The sequence below is a fragment of the Hylobates moloch genome, unplaced genomic scaffold (genome assembly GCF_009828535.3).
Source record: "Hylobates moloch isolate HMO894 unplaced genomic scaffold, HMol_V3 SCAFFOLD_5, whole genome shotgun sequence".
In the NCBI taxonomy this organism is placed as follows: Eukaryota; Metazoa; Chordata; class Mammalia; order Primates; family Hylobatidae; genus Hylobates; species Hylobates moloch.
In genome coordinates this window covers 85,100,645-85,118,880 of record NW_026652280.1, presented here as the reverse complement: position 1 = coordinate 85,118,880, position 18,236 = coordinate 85,100,645, and the positions used below count along the sequence as shown (strand labels likewise).

Genomic DNA, 18,236 nt, shown 5'->3' with positions numbered 1-18,236 from the left:
CACGCCTGTAATCCCAGCACTTTGGGAGGCCAGGGCAGGCGAATCACGAGGTCAAGAGATCAAGACCATCCTGGCCAACATGGTAAAACCCCGTCTCTACTAAAAATACAAAAATTAGCTGGGTGTGGTGGTGCACACCTGTAGTCCCAGCTACTCAGGAGGCTGAGGCAGGAGAATCGCTTGAACCTGGGAGGCAGAGGTTGCAGTGAGTCGAGATCACACCATTGCACTCCAGCCTGTTGACAGAGCGAGACTCCGTCTTTAAAAAAAAAAGCCCAGTGCACACAATCCCAATCTCTCCTGAACCCCCCCCCCCCCGCCACCCACCCAATGGTTGCTCAGTCTGTGGCTCCCTGTGTGGCACAACTCAGCATGTGTTAGGATATGTTGCATGCACCCATTTAAGGATCCACCCCCTCTCCCACTCACTGGGCGTCCTCAGAGGCAGGAGTCATTCCATCTTATTCATGCTTGAATTTATAGGACCCAACATATACATTGGAGATGGGGTGGAGAAGTCACAGCTCTTGCTCTTCGAGATGTCCCCACTCCTCTGGAGCAGAGAAGGGGCTGTGTGTGCTGGGTGGGGGGAACCAATAGAGCCAGAGCTCCTGGTGGGGAGGGGGTGCAGGGACAGAGCTAAGCCTGCTGCCCACCCACCTGCCACCTCCAACTTCCAACTCGTAGCTTCCACCACCCTCACCACCAGAAATCCCACACTGTGTTTGCCATAAAGCCTTTAATTTTTTCTCAGGGACTGCACTCCGGGTCCAGGCTGGGGTTGTAGTGCCTGTCAGGCTGACTGCTGGTGGGTTCTGTCCTTGGGGGCCTCTGAGGAGAGTGCTCCATTCTCACCCCCATTGACCTGTGGCTCCTTCAAGACACAGATAGAGGCCCCTGACTCTGCAGCTCCCACTCCCATGCCCAAGGAAACAACTGACAATGTGGCTTCAAACCCTGCTTCTGTGCTGGCTTGCTGTGTGATCCTAGGCAAAGTGACTCTCTCTTCTCGAGTCTCACTTTCCTTATTGTCAAGTGGGCTTCATAATCCCTGCTCTGTATCAGGTTATTCTAAGGCATGGGGTGACCAGCGTGGTGGTGCCAGCCCCTAATGAGGGGCTTGGTGTGTGGCTGCTCAGATGGTTGCAGAGTCCCAGACTGGCTCTGCTGCTTGTTTGCTTCTGTGTCCTTAAAAAAGGCCCTGCCCCTCAGGTCCTTAGTTTCCTCATTGAGAAGTAGGAATAACAACCCTGGCCTTGCCTTCCTCTGGGCTCTTTGCCTGTCCTGGGGGAGGCCCTCCAGAGCCCAGAGTGCTGGTGTGGGCGCCCCTTCCTGCAGCAGCATGGCAGAGCCAGTTCTTGACCTGACAGGGAGACTCACCTGGGTTTCCTGGGGGTGCCCTCTCTGTCCACCTTTCCTGCCTCAGATAGCAGCTGCTCCTCATCCAGCCCCAGTGCTGACAGCACCTGGGAGAAGCGCCGAGTGACAGTGAGACGGGCATTGGCCTGAGGAGAGAGAAGAGGGCTTCCTGCTCTGCACCAGGGCTGCTGAGGGCAAGGTTGAGCTCGGGTTACTGAGGGGGTCCCAGGGATTCCAGAGGGCAGCAGCCCTGGGATCCTATCTGCAGGGACCTACTCGCATCCTGCTTCCCTACCCACTCAGCCAGCTCTTCACAGGGGGCAGCTATGTGCTTGCCCAGGTGCCAGCCTCACCTGCATGGCCTGCTGGAACAGGAAGGGCCGGGCCTGCACCCTGTGCTGGATGCCTTGCAGCTCCGCCTGGTACTCAGCAAACCGCTGTCGCTCCTGGCGCCTGCAGGGGAGACAGGCCTTTGTGCAGCTAACCATGGACACAACTGTTGATCTCCACTCCTGAGCCCGCTCATCTTCACTAAGGACTTGATATTCGTGTCCTCACCCTCACCTTAACAAAGCTATTTCATTCCCATTCTTGCCTGGATTCCTTGTGAAGTCAGCCAAGGTGGAAATTATTCACCCAATTTACTGATGGATTGGGAGGGTTGAGGGACTTGTTCAAAGTTGTGCAGCTGGGAAGTGAGGGGCCGAGCCCTGTGCAGCCGGGGCTTGCCCGTCCTCCTGTGCCACCCCCATGGGAAAGGGGCCAGTGCTGGCTTTTCAGCTTCCAGACACCTGCTTACATAGCTTCCCCTCCCCATCCTCTTCCCCTTGAGGGGGAGCTGTGGTTGTTGGTTGTGTGACTTTGGGCGAGGCCTCTCTCTGGGCTTTTGGCTCTGGGCTCAGTTTATTTCACTGTGCTATAGTAGGGATCGGACAAGCTTGCCAGCATTCTCTGTGGTTCTTGTAAGCAGACAGCTTGGAAAATGGGACAGAGAAACTAAAAAAATATATGTTTCCAATTTAAAAAACACACCCCTGAGGGATCAGGGTTCCATTGGGGAAGCACAATTTTCATTTATAAAAACCCAATTTGGCCGGGCGTGCTGGCTTGCACCTGTAATCCCAGCAGTTTGGAAGGCCAAGGAGGGTAGATCGCTTAAGCCCAAGAGTTTGAGACCAGCCTTGGCAACATGGTGAAATCCTGTCTCCGCAAAAATTAGCCAGGCATGGTGGTGTGCACCTGTAGTCCTGGGTAGTTGGGAGGCCAAGCTGGGAGGATCGCTTGAGCCTGGGAGGTCTAGGCTACAGTGAGCTGAGATTGTGCTGCTGCACTCCAGCCTGGGCAACAGAGCGAGCCCCTGTCTCAAAAAACCCAAAACCCAGTTTGTGCACTTGTCAGAAATGTGTCTGTCTGACAAACTCGAGTGTCACTGCCACTCATGAAGAGAGCACTCTAGCAGCAAAAGGGGCCTTCGGGCCACACCCACATGGGACCAGGCATCCATCTGTGAAGCATATGAGAGAGGCCTTAAAGTGTGGAGGCAGCACCCGTGGACAGGAGGGGAGGGAAGACGCAGACAAGAGGACAGGAGGGGAGGGGAGACACAGACAAGACCCCAAGACCTGTACTGGGACCTCAGCGATTGTGTTGGGCCCGATGGAAAAATGCAGCCTTGCTGGGCCATGCCCCTTGGCCCTGTGCCAGGGAAGGAACCGTCCTTCATTGAGAAAAAGACATGGACTTAAAAACCTATTGCCAGGAACACAAGTTACTGCACAAAGGGCTTTCACCATTTAGGAAGGAATTTATGGCAGTTACAAGGGGAGGTGGGAAATGAGCTGGCAGTCCCTATCTTTTCTGTGATATTGTGTGCACTTTTCCTGCTGGATACTTTATGCTATTTCTGTTAGAAGTGACAGGAGCCGGCCAAGGCGGGCAGATCTCGAGGTCAGGAGATCGAGACCATCCTGGCCAACATGGTGAAACCCTGTCTCTACTAAAAATACAAAAGTTAGCTGGGCGTGGTGGCGGGCACCTGTAATCCCAGCTACCCGGGAGGCCGAGGCAGGAGAATCGTTTGAACCAGGGAGTTGGAGGTTATGGTGAGGCGAGATTGCACCGCTGTACTCCAGCCTGGCAACAGAGCGAGACTTTGTCTCAAAAAAACAATAACAGGAGCCCTGAGCAGAAAGGGAAGTGGTGCCTGTGGGTGTCAGCCCCGTGCATCATCTCAGAATGGAAGGAGACACATCCCTCCCTCCCACAGGACAACCTCTTTTGTGCCTGCCCTTCCTAGGCAGGACAGAGTCTCCTGTTCCGCTCAGACAGCAAAGTTCATAGGCTGTAATGGCTGAGAGACTGCATGGGAGATACCTATTTATGCCTTAGCCCTCTCAAATAGAAAGTAAAAGGAGTGAGGTTGAATCACTCTTTTTGCTGCACCTGCCACTTGGAGTTCTGAACTTTACACTTCCTGCCTTACTATGAAAACAAAACACTTGGCTGGGCGTGGTGGCTCACGCCTGTAATCCCCAAACTTTGGGTGGCCAAGGCAGCCAGATCACTTGAGGTCAGGAGCCTGAGACAGCTGGGGCAATATGGTGAAACCCTGTCTCTACCAAAAATACAAAAAAATTAACCAGGTGTGGTGGCGTGCACCTGTGGTCCCAGCTACTCAGGACGCTGAGGCAGGAGAATCGCTTGAGCCCGGGAGATGGAGGTTTCAGTGAACTGAGATCACACCACTGCACTCCAGCCTGGGCAACAGAGCAAGATTGGGAAGGAGAAAGGATCCCCCTAAACATTGGCCCAAGCAGTCCCCCAAAACACACTTGACCTCTCAGAGCCTCTGTTTCCAAATCTGTAAAATTGGGGTGATTAAGACTGAGCCTCAGCCGGGCGCGGTGGCTCACACCTATAATCCTAGAACTTTGGGAGGCTGAGGCGGGCGGACCAGCTGAGGTCGGGAGTTCGAGACCAGCCCGACCAACATGGAGAAATCCTGTCTCTACTAAAAATACAAAATTAGCTGGGCGTGGAGGCGCATGCCTGTAATCCCAGCTACTCGGGAGGCTGAGGCAGGAGAATCGCTTGAACCCGGGAGGCAGAGGTTGCGGTGAGCCGAGATCACGCCATTGCACTCCAGCTTGGGCAACAAGAGTGAAACTCCGTCTCAAAAAAAAAAAAAAGACTAAGCCTCAAAGAGTAGATGATAAGAACCCCACTGAGCCGTCAGTGGCCCTATGGCAGGGCAGGACCCTCACCCCACTTGCCATGGACCAAAGGAGACAGGGTGCAGAAAAAGATGCCCTGCGTCCGCTGTACCCAGGAGGTGCTCAAATCAATGGCAGTCGTTTTGGTCACATTTATTTGATTTGTTTGTGTTGTGTGTGTCACTGGTTTGGGCTCTTGGGGGAAGGTCCTGGTGCCTTTCGTCTAAAGGCAGAGGATATGAGCACTCAGACAGGGCGGCATCATGGCTGGAACCCAATTCTGCTGCCCACGCATGACCTTTGGCAAATTATTTAAGATCGCTGAGCCTCAGGTTCCTCACCGGTGGGGTTATGCAGGTGGAGATACTGAGGTAGGATGGTAAGGTGAGCGGGCCATACTGACTTTTCCCCTTGTGTGAAGCCCCCGGGGCTCCTTTCGCAGGAGCTCTGCATCCCTTGTGCCCTCGTGCATCAGCACCTTTTTTTTTTTTTTTTTTTTTTTGAGACGGAGTCTTTGTCACCTAGGCTGGAGTGCAATGGTGCAATCTCGGCTCACTGCAACCTCCACCTCCTGGGTTCAAGTGATTCTCCCGCCTCAGCCTCCCAAGTAGCTGGGACTACAGTCGCGCGCCACTACGCCCGGCTAATTTTTGTATTTTTTTTTTTTTTAGTACAGACGGGGTTTCACCATGTTGGCCAGGCTGGTCTCGAAATCCTGACCTCAGGTGATCCACTTGCCTCAGCTTCCCAAAGTGTTGGGATTATAGGCGTGAGCCACGGCGCACAGCTGAGTACCTAACTCTTTTGCAAGATAAGCAGTCCTAGGGGATACCAGATGGCTACAAGTTCCCTGATACCTAGTACAGCCCAGGAAAGAAAACAAAAGCCCCTTATTCATAATGTAGCTTCCCCAATCTCCAGCTAATCAGCACCAAAAGCCCGAGAAGCTATTAGCTACAAATTCCTGCCTTGGAGGGAGCTAAGGACTTCTCGAGGTTCCGCATACACAGCTAGGCTCAAGGTTTAGCTTATACCAACATTTTCCTCATTTTAATGGTAAAAGCACACCCCTAGGTGGAGATTTTATATGCTAACGTTACATGTGATGCACGTTAGAGCAGGCAGATGCTGAGCGCGTGTGCCAACCACAGGTCCGCTTTTGCATACCTGACCTCTCCAGTATTTTGTGACTAGGTATAAACAACTTCCATAAAAGGAATTCCTCTAAAGGCACAAGCTGCCGTCTCTCCCTCTGAGTAGCCCTCAGGGTGGGCTTTTTTTTTTTTTTTTTTTGAGACGGAGTTTTTGCTCTGTCACCCAGGCTGCAGTGTAGTGGCTCAATTTCGGCTCACTGCAACCTCCACCTCCCGGGTTCAAGCAATTCTCCTGCCTCAGCCTCCCGAATAGCTAGGATTACAGGTATGCGCCACCGCACCCAGCTAATTTTTGTATTTTTAGTAGAGATGAGGTTTCACCATGTTGGTCAGGGTGGCCTTTGCTTTGCAATAAACTTCTTTGCCTGCTCTTCTTTTGGACTGCTCTCAAATTCTTTTGTGCAGCCAAGGGAAGAACCTGACCTGGCCCACCGTCAGCAATACTGCCTGCTTCACGGACCTGTTAGGAGTCCAAAAAGGTTTGCCCACAAATTTGCTTTGCTTATTAGGAAAATGGTCACGGCCAGGCGCAGTGTCTCACGCCTGTAATCCCAGCACTTTGGGAGGCTGAGGCGGGTGGATCACGAGGTCAGGAGATTGAGACCATCCTGGCTAACACAGTGAAACCCCGTGTCTACTAAAAAAAAAAAAAAAAAAAAAAAATTAGCCGGGCGTGGTGGTGGGCGCCTGTAGTCCCAGCTACTTGAGAGGCTGAGGTGGGAGAATGGCGTGAAGCTGGGAGGCGGAGATTGCAGTGAACTGAGATCATGCCACTGCACTCCAGCCTGGGCAACAGAGCGAGACTCCGTCTCAAAAAAAAAAAAAAAAAAAGGAAAATGATCACAATATAGGAAGAGAACAAAACGCGACTCTTCAGCCAACTGTGAACAATGGTTGTCTCCCAGAGTGGGGTCACAGGGCTGTTCACCTTCTCCAGGCATTATTTCTGTAATCTTTGAAATTTTATAACAAGCATGTCTGGCATTGGAAATCAGGAAATGAAGATTTGAAAGTGTGATCATACATGTAGAATATTTTAACCTTGACCATTCAGCAGCTGCAGAGATTGTCATTATTAACTGCGTGGCCTTCGACAGACCCCTTCTCCCCATGCCTCAGCGTCCTCATCTGGAAACACGGTGAAGTGGCCTGGCCAGCCCCAGGGAAGGCGAGGGCTGGTGCTCCTTGGTCCTGTAGACTGAGACCTGGCACGGCCTCCCTGCCCTCTCCCAACCAGGCCTCCCTAAGCCCAGGCTCCCTACCTCAGCTCCTCCAGCTTGTGCTGGGCCGCCCCGGGGCCCCGGCTCCCTCTGGGCGCATAGGCTGCCAGGCAGCGGGCCACCTGCCGCTGTACATGCTGCGTCCGGGCCCGCCGCAGCTCGGCCCGCTGCCGCTCCTCCTGCCGCTGCCGCTCCCAGGCCTGCAGCAGGCTCCTTGGGTGAGAAACGGAAGGGGAATGAGAGGTTTACGGGCAGCAGGAGCCTCACGGAGGGCCAGGGGCTGGATAAGGGAATATGGAAGCCAGGGGGGAGGGGCTGCAGGGTCCAGAGCCAGTGTCCTGGGAGTAGGGTTTGTCATGGAAGTCCATGACAGAGACTGCCCTGGAGGCTCAGCCCTCTGGCCCAGCTCAAGGCCTTTCCCTACTCTTTCTAGAAATCTCCTGCTTCCAGGCCAGGCACGGTGGTTCATGCTTGTAATCCCAGCACTTTGGGAGGTGGAGGCAAGTGGATCACCTGAGGTCAGGAGTTTGAGACCAGCTTGGTCATCATGGTGAAACCCTGTTTCTACTAAAAATGCAAAAATTAGCCAGGCGTGGTGGCACATGCCTGTAATCCCAGCTACTCAGGAGGCTGAGGAGGGAGAATTGTTTGAACCAGGGAAGCAGAGGTGACCACGCCATTGTACTCCAGCCTGGGCAACAAGAGCAAAACTCCATCTCAAAAAAAAAAAAAAAAAAAAAGAAAAAAGAAATGAAGGGTGCTTTGGAAGAATTAATATTGTTAAAATGTCCATATTACCCAAAGCAATTGCCTATCAAAATTCCAATGACATTTTTCACAGAAATAGAAAAAACAATTTTAAATTAATATAGAACCACAAAATACTCCAAACAGCCAAAGCAACCTTGAGCCAAAAAAAAAAAAAGGCGGGGCATGGTGGCTCACACCTGTAACCCCAGCACTTTGGGGCTGATACAGGTGGATTGCTTGACCCCAGGAGTTTGAGACCAGCTTGAGCAACATGGTATATATACACAATGGTATATATTGTGTATAAAAGGTGGTATATATACACAATGGCATTCTTCAGCCTTAAACCCTATCTGTACTAAACATACAAAAAATTAGCCAGGCATGGTGGCCCAGACCTGTAGTCCTATCTACTCAGGAGGTTAAGGTGGGAGAATCACCTGAGCCTAGGAAGTCAAGACTGCAGTGAGCCGTGATTGAGCCACTGCACTCCAGCCTGGGCGACAGATTGAGACTCTGCCACACACATACAGACACACACACACACACACACACACGAAAGCTTAATGATACTTGTCTGGGCCATTTTTGGCTATGACCCAGAAAGCACAGGCAACAAAAGCAAAAATAGACAAATGAAGTTGCATCAAACCGAAAAGCTTCTGCACAGCAATGGCAACAATCAACAGAGATGACATACAGAATGGGAGAAAATATTTGCAAACCATACATCTGAAAAGGGGTTAATATCCAAAATATGTGAACTCAAATAACTCAGTAACAAGAAAGCAAATAACTCAATTTAAAAATGGGCAAAGGCCAGGCACAATGGCTCATGCCTGAAATTCCAGCACTTTGGGAGGCCAAGGCGGGCAGATCATTTGAGGTCTGGAGTTCGAGACTAGTCTGGCCAACATGGTGAAACCCTGTCTCTACTAAAAAATACAAAAAAATTAGGCAGACCTGGTGGTGTACGTCTGTAATCCCAGCTACTCAGGAGGCTGAGGTAAGAGAATCACTTGAACCTGGGAGGGGGAGGTTGCAGTGAGCCAAGATTATGCCACTGCACTCCATCCCGGGTGACGAAGTGAGGCTCCATCTCAAAAAAAAAAAAAAAAAGGGGCAAAGAGGCAGGGCATGGTGACTCACATCTGTAATCTCAACACTTTGGGAGGTGGAGGTAGCAGGATCACCTGAAGCCAGGGGTTGGAGACCAGCCTGGGCAACATAGCAAGATGCCTATCTCTACAAATAAAAAGTTAAAAAATAAATCAGCTAGATGTGGTGGCATGCACCTGTAATCCCAGCTACTCAGGAGGCTGAGGTGAGAGGGTCGCTTGTGCCCAGGAATTCAAAGCTACAGTGAGCTATGATCGTGGCATTGCACTCTAGCCTGGGCGACAGAGCGAGCCTCCATCTCAAAATAATAATAATAATAATAATAATAATAATAATAATAATAAGCAAATAACCCAAACAGATATTTCTCAAAAAAAGACATACAAATGTCTTTTTCATCACTAATCACTAATCATCTGGGAAATGCAAAATAAAATGATAATAAGATATCACCTCACACCTGTTAGAATGGCTATTATCAAAATGATGAAAGATAAGGGTTAGTGATGATGTGGAGAAAAGGGAACCTCTGTTTACTGTTGGTGGGATTATAAATTAGTACAGTCATTATAGAAAACAATATCAAGGTTCCCCAAACAATTACAAGTAGAACTACTATGTGATCCAGCAACCCACTTCTGGGTACATAGTCAAAGGAAATGAAATTAGTATGTTGAAGAGGTAGCTGCACTCCTATATTCATTGCAGGAATATTCACAGTAGCAAAGATATGAAATCAACCTAAGATTCCATCAACAGAAGAATGGATAAAGAAAAGGTGGTATATATACACAATGGCATTCTTCAGCCTTAAAGAGAAGAAAATCCCGTCATTTGCAACAATATGAGTAAACCTGGAGGACGCCATGTTAAGTGAAATAAGCCAGGCACAAGAAGACAAATACCATATAATCTCCCTTATGTGCCAAATCTTAAAAAAGTCAAACTCAGCATAACGGGACCCCATCTCTACCAAAATTTCAAAAATTAGCCAGCAGCCGGGTGCAGTGGCTCACGCCTGTAATCCCAGCACCTTGGGAGGCTGAGGCAGTGGATCACAAGGTCAGGATAGCAAGACCATCCTGGCTAACACAGTGAAACCCCGTCTATACTAAAAATACAAAAACTTAGCCGGGCGTGGTGGTGGGCGCCTGTAGTCCCAGCTACTTGGGAGGCTGAGGCAGGAGAATGGCATGAACCCGGGAGGCGGAGCTTGCAGTGAGCCGAGATCGCGCCACTGCACTCCAGCCTGGGTGACAGTGAGACGAGACTCCATCTCAGAAAAAAAAAAAAAAAAATTAGCCAGGCATGGTGGCTCATGACTGTAGTCCTAGAGCTCAGGAGGCTGAAGTGGGAGGATCACTTGAGCCCTGGAAATCAAGGATGCAGTGAGCCATGATTGTGCCACTGCACTGCAGCCTGGGCAACACAGCAAGACCCTGTCTCTAAATAAATAAATAAATAAATAAAGTCAAACTCATAGAAGCAGAGAGTAGAATGATGGTTACCAAGGTCTCACTGGGTTTGTGGGGAGAAGGAGGGAGATGTTGGTCAAAGGATAAGAAATTTCATTTAGACAGGAGAAATAAGTTCAAGAGATCTATTGTACGATCTGGTGTCTGTAGTTAAAAGCAATGTATTGTATACTTAAAAATCAATAAAAGAGTAGATTTTAAGTGTTCTCACTACAAAAAAAAATCAAATAAGACTGGGAGTGGTGGCTCACGCCTGTAATCCCAGCACTTTGGGAGGCTGAGGCAGGCGGATCATGAGGTCTGGAGTTCAAAACCAGCCTGGCCAATATGGTGAAACCCCATCTCTATTAAAAATACAAAAATTAGCCAGGTGTGGTGGCAGGCGCCTGTAATCCCAGCCATTTGGGATGCTGAGGCATGAGAATTGCTTGAACCCCAGAGACGGAGGTTGCAGTGAGCTGAGATCACACCACAGCACTCCAGCCTGGGGACAGAGCAAGACTCTGTCTCAAAAAAAAAAAAAAAAAAAAAAAAAAAAGTGAGGTAATGCATATGTTAATTAGTTTGATTTAGACCTTCAACAATATACACATATTTCAAAACCTCATGTTGTACACCATAAATACAATTTTTATTTATCAATTACATAAAATAAATTTAAAAAAAGAATTGTGGCTGGGCACAGTGGCTCATGCCTATAATCCCAGCACTTTGGGAGGCCAAGGCGGGCAGATCACGAGGTCAGGAGTTCAAGACCAGCCTGGCCAACATAGTAAAACCTGGTCTCTACTAAAAATACAAAAATGAGCCGGGTGTGGTGGTGGGCTCCTATAGTCCCAGCTACTTGGGAGGCTGAGGCAGGAGAATCACTTGAACCTGGGAGTTGGAGGTTGCAGTGAGCCAACACCGTGCCACTGCACTCCAGCCTGGGCAACACAGTGAGACTCTGCCTCAAAAAAAGGCCAGGTGCGGTGGCTCACGCCTGTCATCCCAGCACTTTGAGAGGCCGAGGTGGGTGGATCACGAGGTCAGGAGATCGAGACCATCGTGGCTAACACGGTGAAACCCCATCTCTACTAAAAATGCAAAAAATTAGCCTGGCGTGATGGTGGGCGCCTGTAGTCCCAGCTACTCGGGAGGCTGAGGCAGGAGAATAGCGTGAACCTGAGAGGCGGAGCTTGCAGTGAGCCAAGATTGCGCCACTGCACTCCAGCCTGGGCGACAGAGTGAGACTCCATCTCAAAAAAAAAAAGAATTGTGGGGTGCTATAAGAATGCTGAATGAACTCTTCCCTGCCCTCACATGCCTCCTGTCACCAGTCACCAAGGCCTATTGAACCAGCCTCTAAGTGTCTCTTAAATGGATCCGCTTCCTCCATCCACAGGGCCTCCTGGTTCCTCACCTCAGTGTTGCCAACAGTCTCCTCACAGCCTCCAGTCTCCCCTTCAGCTCCCACTGTCTCCTTTGCTTTAGAAACAGAGGCTCGCTCTGTTGTCCAGACTAGAATGCAGTGATGTGATCATGGCTCACTGCAGCCTCAATCTCCTGGGCTCAAGAGATCCTCCTGACTCAGCCTCTAGAGTAGCTGGGGCTACAGGCACTTTCCACCAAGCCAGACTAATCTTTTTTTTTCCTTTGTAGAGACAGGGGTCTCACTATGTTGACCAGGCTGGTTTTTTTGTTTGTTTGTTTGTTCGTTTGAGACAGAGTCTCACTCTGTCACCCAGGCTGGAGTGCAATAGCGCAATCTCAGCTCACTGCAACCTCCGCCTCCCAGGTTCAAGTGATTCTCATGTCTCAGCCTCCTGAGTAGCTGGGACTCCAGGCACGCACCACCATACTTGGATAATTTTTTATATTTTCAGTAGAGACAGGGTTTTGCCATGTTGCCCAGGCTGGTCTCGAACTCTTGAGCTCAGACAATCCACACGCCTTGGCCTCCCAAAGTGCTAGGATTATAGGCGTGAGCCACCAAGCCCGGCCCCTTAACTTCTTTTTTAGAGACAGTGTCTCACCTTGTTGCCCATGCTGAGTGCAGTAGCGGGATCATAGCTCACTGCAGTCTTGATCTCCTGAGCTCAAGAGATCCTCTTACCTCAGCCTCCTGAGTAGCTGGGACTACAAGCATGTGTCACCATGCCCAGCTAATTCCAAGTCTTTTAATAGTTATATCCTAAGGGCCCATGAGTAGATAATAAATGTTGCATTAATCACTTAGTTAATAGTTTAATGGATGGATAGAAGAAAAGATGGGAAATAAAAGTGGTTATATCAATAGATAATTGGCCAGGTATTCAGAGAGATGGATGAATGGTTGAGTGGATGTTATCAGTAGTTGGATAGATGGATGGATGGATGGATGACCCAAACGTTTGGTGAATGGATAAATAAAGAAATGAATGAGACTTCAAATGCCTAAGCAACTCTTGGAGAACTGGCACCATCTCCACTTCTCACCCTGGGCTCCCGCTCCCTTCTCTTCCCTCTTACCTGGTGGCTTCCTGTCTTTTGTGGAAAGTGCGATTAGGGAGGTTGGCAGACACGAATGTTTCATCATATCCCGAGGCAGAGGACTTTCCATTCTGCTTGGAGGCCTGGAAGGCAGCCCTCAAAGCCTTCCAGGGCAGCTTTTGGGGGCCTGCCCACAGTGGGACCAAGTCAGGGGCTGCCCTCTCTCTCTCAGCCCGCCGGGCAATCCCCCCAGCACCCAGAGCACAGCCCAGCCTGCCTGAGCCCCTGCCTCCCTGACTGCTCCCTGTTCCCCGCGGTGTAGCTTCGGGGGAACCCGGGCTCTGAGCCGCACACTCACCACAGTCCAGGTCTCTCTGTAGCTGTCTGTGTAGCTTCTCCAGGTCCCATGGCCCCTGTAGCTCCTTGGCCCTTGTCTTCCTCCATTGTGGCCTTCGGAGGTTGTTGAAGCTGGGGCTGCTCCCCTGGCTCTGGGCCCGCACTTCCCCCTCATCCGAGGCCTCCTCTCCAGAAATCTGCCCCTTTTTCTGACAACCAGCCCTCCTTCTGCAGGGAGTCCTGTGCTCTCCCTCCTCAGCCTCCTCTGTGGCCTCTGAGAATTGCTCCTCCTCTGAGATCGACCCCCTCCTGGGGCGCTGGGGCAGCACCCCAGAACTCAGACCCCTCTCGGCCTCCTCAGCACCCGGGCCTTGCAGGTGGACCTGCTTGTCGGACGCTGATCCTGATCCTGGCCTCCTCCCAGGCAGCTGGAGACCACTGGGGAGCTCTGGTCCTAGCTCCCCTTTGCCAGTAGGGATGGAGACACCGCCCCAGGCTCCCAGCTGCTGTCTCACCTTCAGGTTTTGTGCCTCTGTCTTCCAGCAGTAGCCGTGGGCCTCTGGGAGGTTGGCCATGGATTTGCGCCTGGACTGGCGCTGGGAGAACGAGGAGGGCATGGGCAGGGCTTGGTGGCCAGGGGTTGGAGAGCTTGGCTGAAGCACAGCCCCGACATCTGTGGCAATGCTCTCCCAGGCCCACTGGAAGGGGAAGGAGGGCTTCTGAGGAGGAAGCAGGAAGAGACTGAAGAAGGAGAGGGTGGTGGTCAGGGTCGGCACTGGCCCCCAGAGGGCCCTGACCCCCAACAGCCTCCTGACCCATCCCACTGCTCCTTACTCTTCAGCCTCTTCAGAGCCCTGTCCTTTCTTGCTCTGACCCCTGGGCTTGCGGTCCTTCTTTGCTGTCTGCCTTGAGCTCTGAGACCTCCGCTGCAGGTCTTGATTTGGCACACCATCACCACTCCCCAGGTGGCCCTGGGCAGAGACAGTAGGGGAGGAGCAGCCAGCTCGAGCAGCCTCCTGGACTGTGTTGCTCCTCACCCGGGTGCTCCTTTCTGTGCACCTGGCTGGGCCTGGCTGGGCCTCTCTGGGCCCTCGTTACCATAAAACCCAACCAAACACGGCTGGGTGTGGTGCTCACGCCTATAATCCCAGCACTTTGGGAGGCCAAGCAGGGTGGATCACCTGAGGCCAGGAGTTCGAGACCAGCCTGGCCAACATGGCGAAACCCCATCTCTACTAAAAATACAAAAAAAAATTAGCCGGGTGTGGTGGCCTGCGCCTGTAATCCCAGCTGCTTGGGAGGCTGAGGCAGGAGAGTTGCTTGAACCTAGGAGGTGGAGGCTGCAGTGAGCCGAGATTGTGTCGTTGCACTCCAGCCTGGGCAACAAGAGTGAAACTCCGTCTCAAACAAACAAACAAAAAAAAACCTGACCGAACACCACCTCCATTCTGCATATTAAAATAGCAACAGCCGCCACCTGCTGAGCACCTATTGTGTACTCAGGACTTTCACGAATAAACACACATAACCTTCCCAAGGACCCTAGAAGGCCGGTACTCACTATCACCCCCATCATGTGGAGGAGAAAGCTGAGGCTCAGAGAGGCTGAGTAACTGAGGTCACAAAGCTGGGAAGTGGTGGAGCCCAGATTTGTCGCCATTGCACTAGACCACCTCTGGGCCCTGGACTGCACTCCCAAATGTCCCATTGGGCCCTGGACCTGCTACAGCCAAGGTAGAAACCAAGATGGTCTTCATCAAGGTGGTCTTCATCTTTCCTGAAATGCTGCTCCTCCCGCAGTATTCCCTGAATGGCCCCATCATCCCCGGGAGTCACTCCCGGGCATCATCCCTCGGCTTCTCCCAAGGCCTTTAGGCCTCCCTGTGTTCCCTGTCCCGCTCCTGCCTCCCTGAGTTTCACCTGGACCTCAGCTCAGGTCTCGTGGCTTCTCAAGGGCCTCCCCAGCCCAGGCCTCCCTGACCCACCTGGCTCTAGGCAGCTGGAAGTGTCCTCACTGGGCCTCCCTCACCTGCTTGTCCTGAGAGATGGTCGACAGCAGTTTGAGCAGCCCCATGCTGGTTCCCGGAGCCTGAAGCCGCATGTCCTGCCCTGGTCGAGCCGACAGGGTCCTAACCAACTGTTGGTAGGTATTTAGCATATCGGTGTCCTGCCCCATCCCGCCCATCCCCCATCCCCACCGTGGAACTGCCTAACAGGCCATCTCTATGGCAACCGGTCCTCAGCCAGTCTCAACGGGTCAGGCAAAAAGCATACTAGGAAGGGGTCAGTGGGGTATGTGAGGCCAATCTCCTTCTGGGAGAGAGTTCAGCAGGGTGCCCAGGAGTCGTTTAGTGCAGAGACCCAGGCCCAAGTCCTGCCTCTGCTCCTGCCTCATCCACAGGCTCCCCATGTGACCTGGTATAAGTCCCCTGTCCCCACTCCGCCTGTGTTTCCCCATCCATCTGTACAGGGGAGTCAGCCTGTCTCCTGTGCTGTCCCCCAGGCCTGGCCGAGTCTCCGAAGGAGCCAAATTGAACTTTCACAAGATTTTATTTAAATCCTTGCACTCCCAGGCTGGGAGCGGCGGTTCACACTTGTAATCCCAGCACTTTGCGGGGCTGAGGCAGGTGGATCACTCGAGGCCAGGAGTTCCAGACCAGCCTGGCCAATATGGCGAAACCCCTTCTCTACCAAAAATGCAAAAAAGATTAGCCAGGCATGGTGGCACATGCCTGTAATCCCAGCTACTCAGGAGGCTGAGGCACGAGAATTGCTTGAACCCGGGAGGCAGAGGCTGCATCAAGCCCAGATTGCACCACTGCACTCCAGCCAGGGCGACAGAGTGAGACTGTGTCTCAATAAAAAATAAACAAATAAACAAATTTTTGCACTCCTAGCCCCAGCCAGGAAGTTGAATGCTGTGTCCAGGGGAGAGGCAGCAGGCCATTCAGAGCCTGGGCCCAGGCCCACCTGGCCATCTTCATAGGCCATAAGGTTCTGGAGGGAGTTACAACATTGAAAGCTTGCCCCAGGCCGGGCAGTGGCTGTAATCCCCGCATTTTGGGAGGCCAAGGTGGGCAGATTGCCTGAGGTCAGGAGTTCGAGACCAGCCTGGCCAACATGGTGAAACTCCATCTCCCACCGGGATTGAAACTCCATCTCTACTAAAAATACAAAAATTAGCCGGGCGTGGTGGTGGGCAACTGTAATCCCAGCTACTCGGGAGGCTGAGGCACGAGAATCTCTTGAACCCGGGAGGTGGAGGTTGCAGTGAGCTAAGGCCGCGCCATTGTACTCTAGCCTGGGCGAAAGAGTGAGACTCCATCTCAAAAAATATATATTTTTAATATTAAAAAAAAAAAGATCTTACCCCAAACTTCTAAGCAGTGCTCAAAAGCCTTGGAATCTTAAGTCCCCATGGGACACCTGGTGCTGACCACTGAGGCCTGCAGTACAGGGATGTGGTGCTGAGCTGAGGCCCTGGAGACGGACCAGCCTGGCTGGAGGCCTGGTATGGCCTCTCACTAGCTCTGTGACCAACTCCCCACTCTGCAAAACTGGAATCACAGGCCCAGCTTATAGGTTTGATGCAAGGACTACATGAAACCCCAAACAATGAAATTGGTAAATATTATTATTACTAACACTAGCTGGCCATTCTTTTAAGGCAGCAGAGCATCATGGCTAAGAGCACAGAGGAAGCGCGTGGGTGCAAATCCCAGCTCCTTCACTTGTCTGGTACCCCCTCGGTGCCTGTTTTCTCATAGGCAATGGGGAGGGGCTGGTTATAATTGGATCTACTCCCAGGGTAGTGGTAAGGATTAAATCACTATGTGGATACAAACAGAACATCCTCATGGCTCATGGGAACTGCTATGTTAGTGTTGCTGTCTGTTATTCTCATTATCTTTTTTTTTTTTTTTTTTTTGCGATGGAGTCTTGCTGTATTGCCCAGGCTGGAGTGCAGTGACATGATCTCGGCTCACTGCAACCTCTGCCTCCTGCGTTCAAGCGATTCTCCCACCTCAGCCTCCCGGGTAACTAGGATTACAGGCATGTGCCACCATGCCCAGCTAATTTTTTGTATTTTTAGTAGACAGAGGGTTTCACCATGTTGGCCAGGCTGGTCTTGAATTCCTGACCTCAAGTGATCCACCTGCCTTGGCCTCCCAAAGTGCTGGGATTACAGGCATGAGCCACTGCACCGGGCCGTGTTGCTGTTATTAATTAATCAATGATGTGGCCCCAGGGAAGCAGGTTATCCTGGAAGATGCCATAGAGGCAGGATTTTTCTCAGACCATGGCCCTGTGGCCCCTCTTCTGCTCTCAGACTCCTTCCCAGTAGCACCTCACAATGAGTACATCCAATGTAAATATCCTAAATAGTACTGCTCCAGGTAAAGCTCTTTTGCCACCCAAAATATACAGAGTCTTTTCTTTCTAGGGGGCTGCCATCCTTCTCCCACACCTGGGGCCCAGTGGAAGGCACATGTAGGCGGCTCCATTTTCAGAAACGGAGCCCCTTCCAGACCTCAACCCAGGTGATTTCCTGGACAGTCCAGAACTCTGGGCCACTTTCTTCCTTGGCAGAGGGCAGGTCTGGGTTTCTCAGGTTGATATTCTCATGAGGTGCATACAGACCTCTTTCCTTTACCACACTCCTTCCCTAAGTGAGTTCGTCCAGTCTGGTGGCCTTAAAAGCCACTTGCTTGCTTTCTGAGACAGTCTCACTCTGTCACCCTGGCTGGAATGCAGTGGTGCCATTATAGCTCACTGCAGCCTCAACCTCCTGGGCTCAAGTGATCCTCCCACCTCAGCCACCCGAGTAGCTGGGACTACAGGTACGTGCCACTACGCCCAGCTAATTTTTGTATTTTTTTGTAGAGATGGGGTTTTGCCATGTTGTCCAGGCTGGTCTTGAACTCCTGGCCCGCCTCAGCCTCCCAAAGCATTAGGATTACAGGCATGAGCCACTGCGCCAGGCCAGCACCTGCTGTTTTCCACCTGTCCCCAGGTTTATGTATCTCAGCCTGACCTCTCCCAGACTTAAATATCCAGTGGCCCATCTGACATCCTCACTTGGATAAATAAGCATTTCAACTTGACATGCTGAAGGTCAGACTCCTGGCCTGCCTCATCGCAGTCAGGGGCATGTCTGAG

At 51.5% G+C, this 18,236-nt stretch overlaps 1 protein-coding gene across 2 annotated transcripts; it reads right to left on the bottom strand.

Annotated features, from left to right (window-relative positions):
* Positions 1-459: 459 nt before the first annotated feature.
* On the bottom strand, positions 460-15,447 carry TSGA10IP (testis specific 10 interacting protein). Of its 2 annotated transcripts, XM_032151869.2 has the most exons (8): positions 15,106-15,447; positions 13,911-14,047; positions 13,099-13,817; positions 12,780-12,927; positions 6,988-7,158; positions 1,713-1,812; positions 1,381-1,505; positions 460-874 (listed from the first exon to the last, which is right to left on the bottom strand). In XM_032151869.2, exons 1-8 carry the CDS (start codon positions 15,259-15,261, stop codon positions 751-753), a joined length of 1,680 nt encoding a protein of 559 aa, XP_032007760.1. In that variant the 5' UTR covers positions 15,262-15,447; the 3' UTR covers positions 460-750. The 2 variants fall into 2 exon arrangements, with proteins under 2 accessions (XP_032007760.1, XP_058294932.1); XM_058438949.1 differs by lacking the exons at positions 13,099-13,817; positions 15,106-15,447 and having other exon boundaries at positions 13,911-14,028.
* Positions 15,448-18,236: the final 2,789 nt, after the last annotated feature.

What these genes read in the sequence shown, in the direction of transcription:
- TSGA10IP (XM_032151869.2), bottom strand. Translation starts at nt 15,261, where the DNA reads ATGGGCGGGATGGGGCAGGACACCGATATGCTAAATACCTACCAACAG. An exon ending in AAAAGACAGGAAGCCACCAG is followed by an intron (nt 7,159 to 12,779) that starts GTAAGAGGGAAG and finishes TTCTCACCCAAG; the next exon opens with GAGCCTGCTGCAGGCCTGGG. An exon ending in TGTTCCAGCAGGCCATGCAG is followed by an intron (nt 1,506 to 1,712) that starts GTGAGGCTGGCA and finishes CTCTCTCCTCAG; the next exon opens with GCCAATGCCCGTCTCACTGT.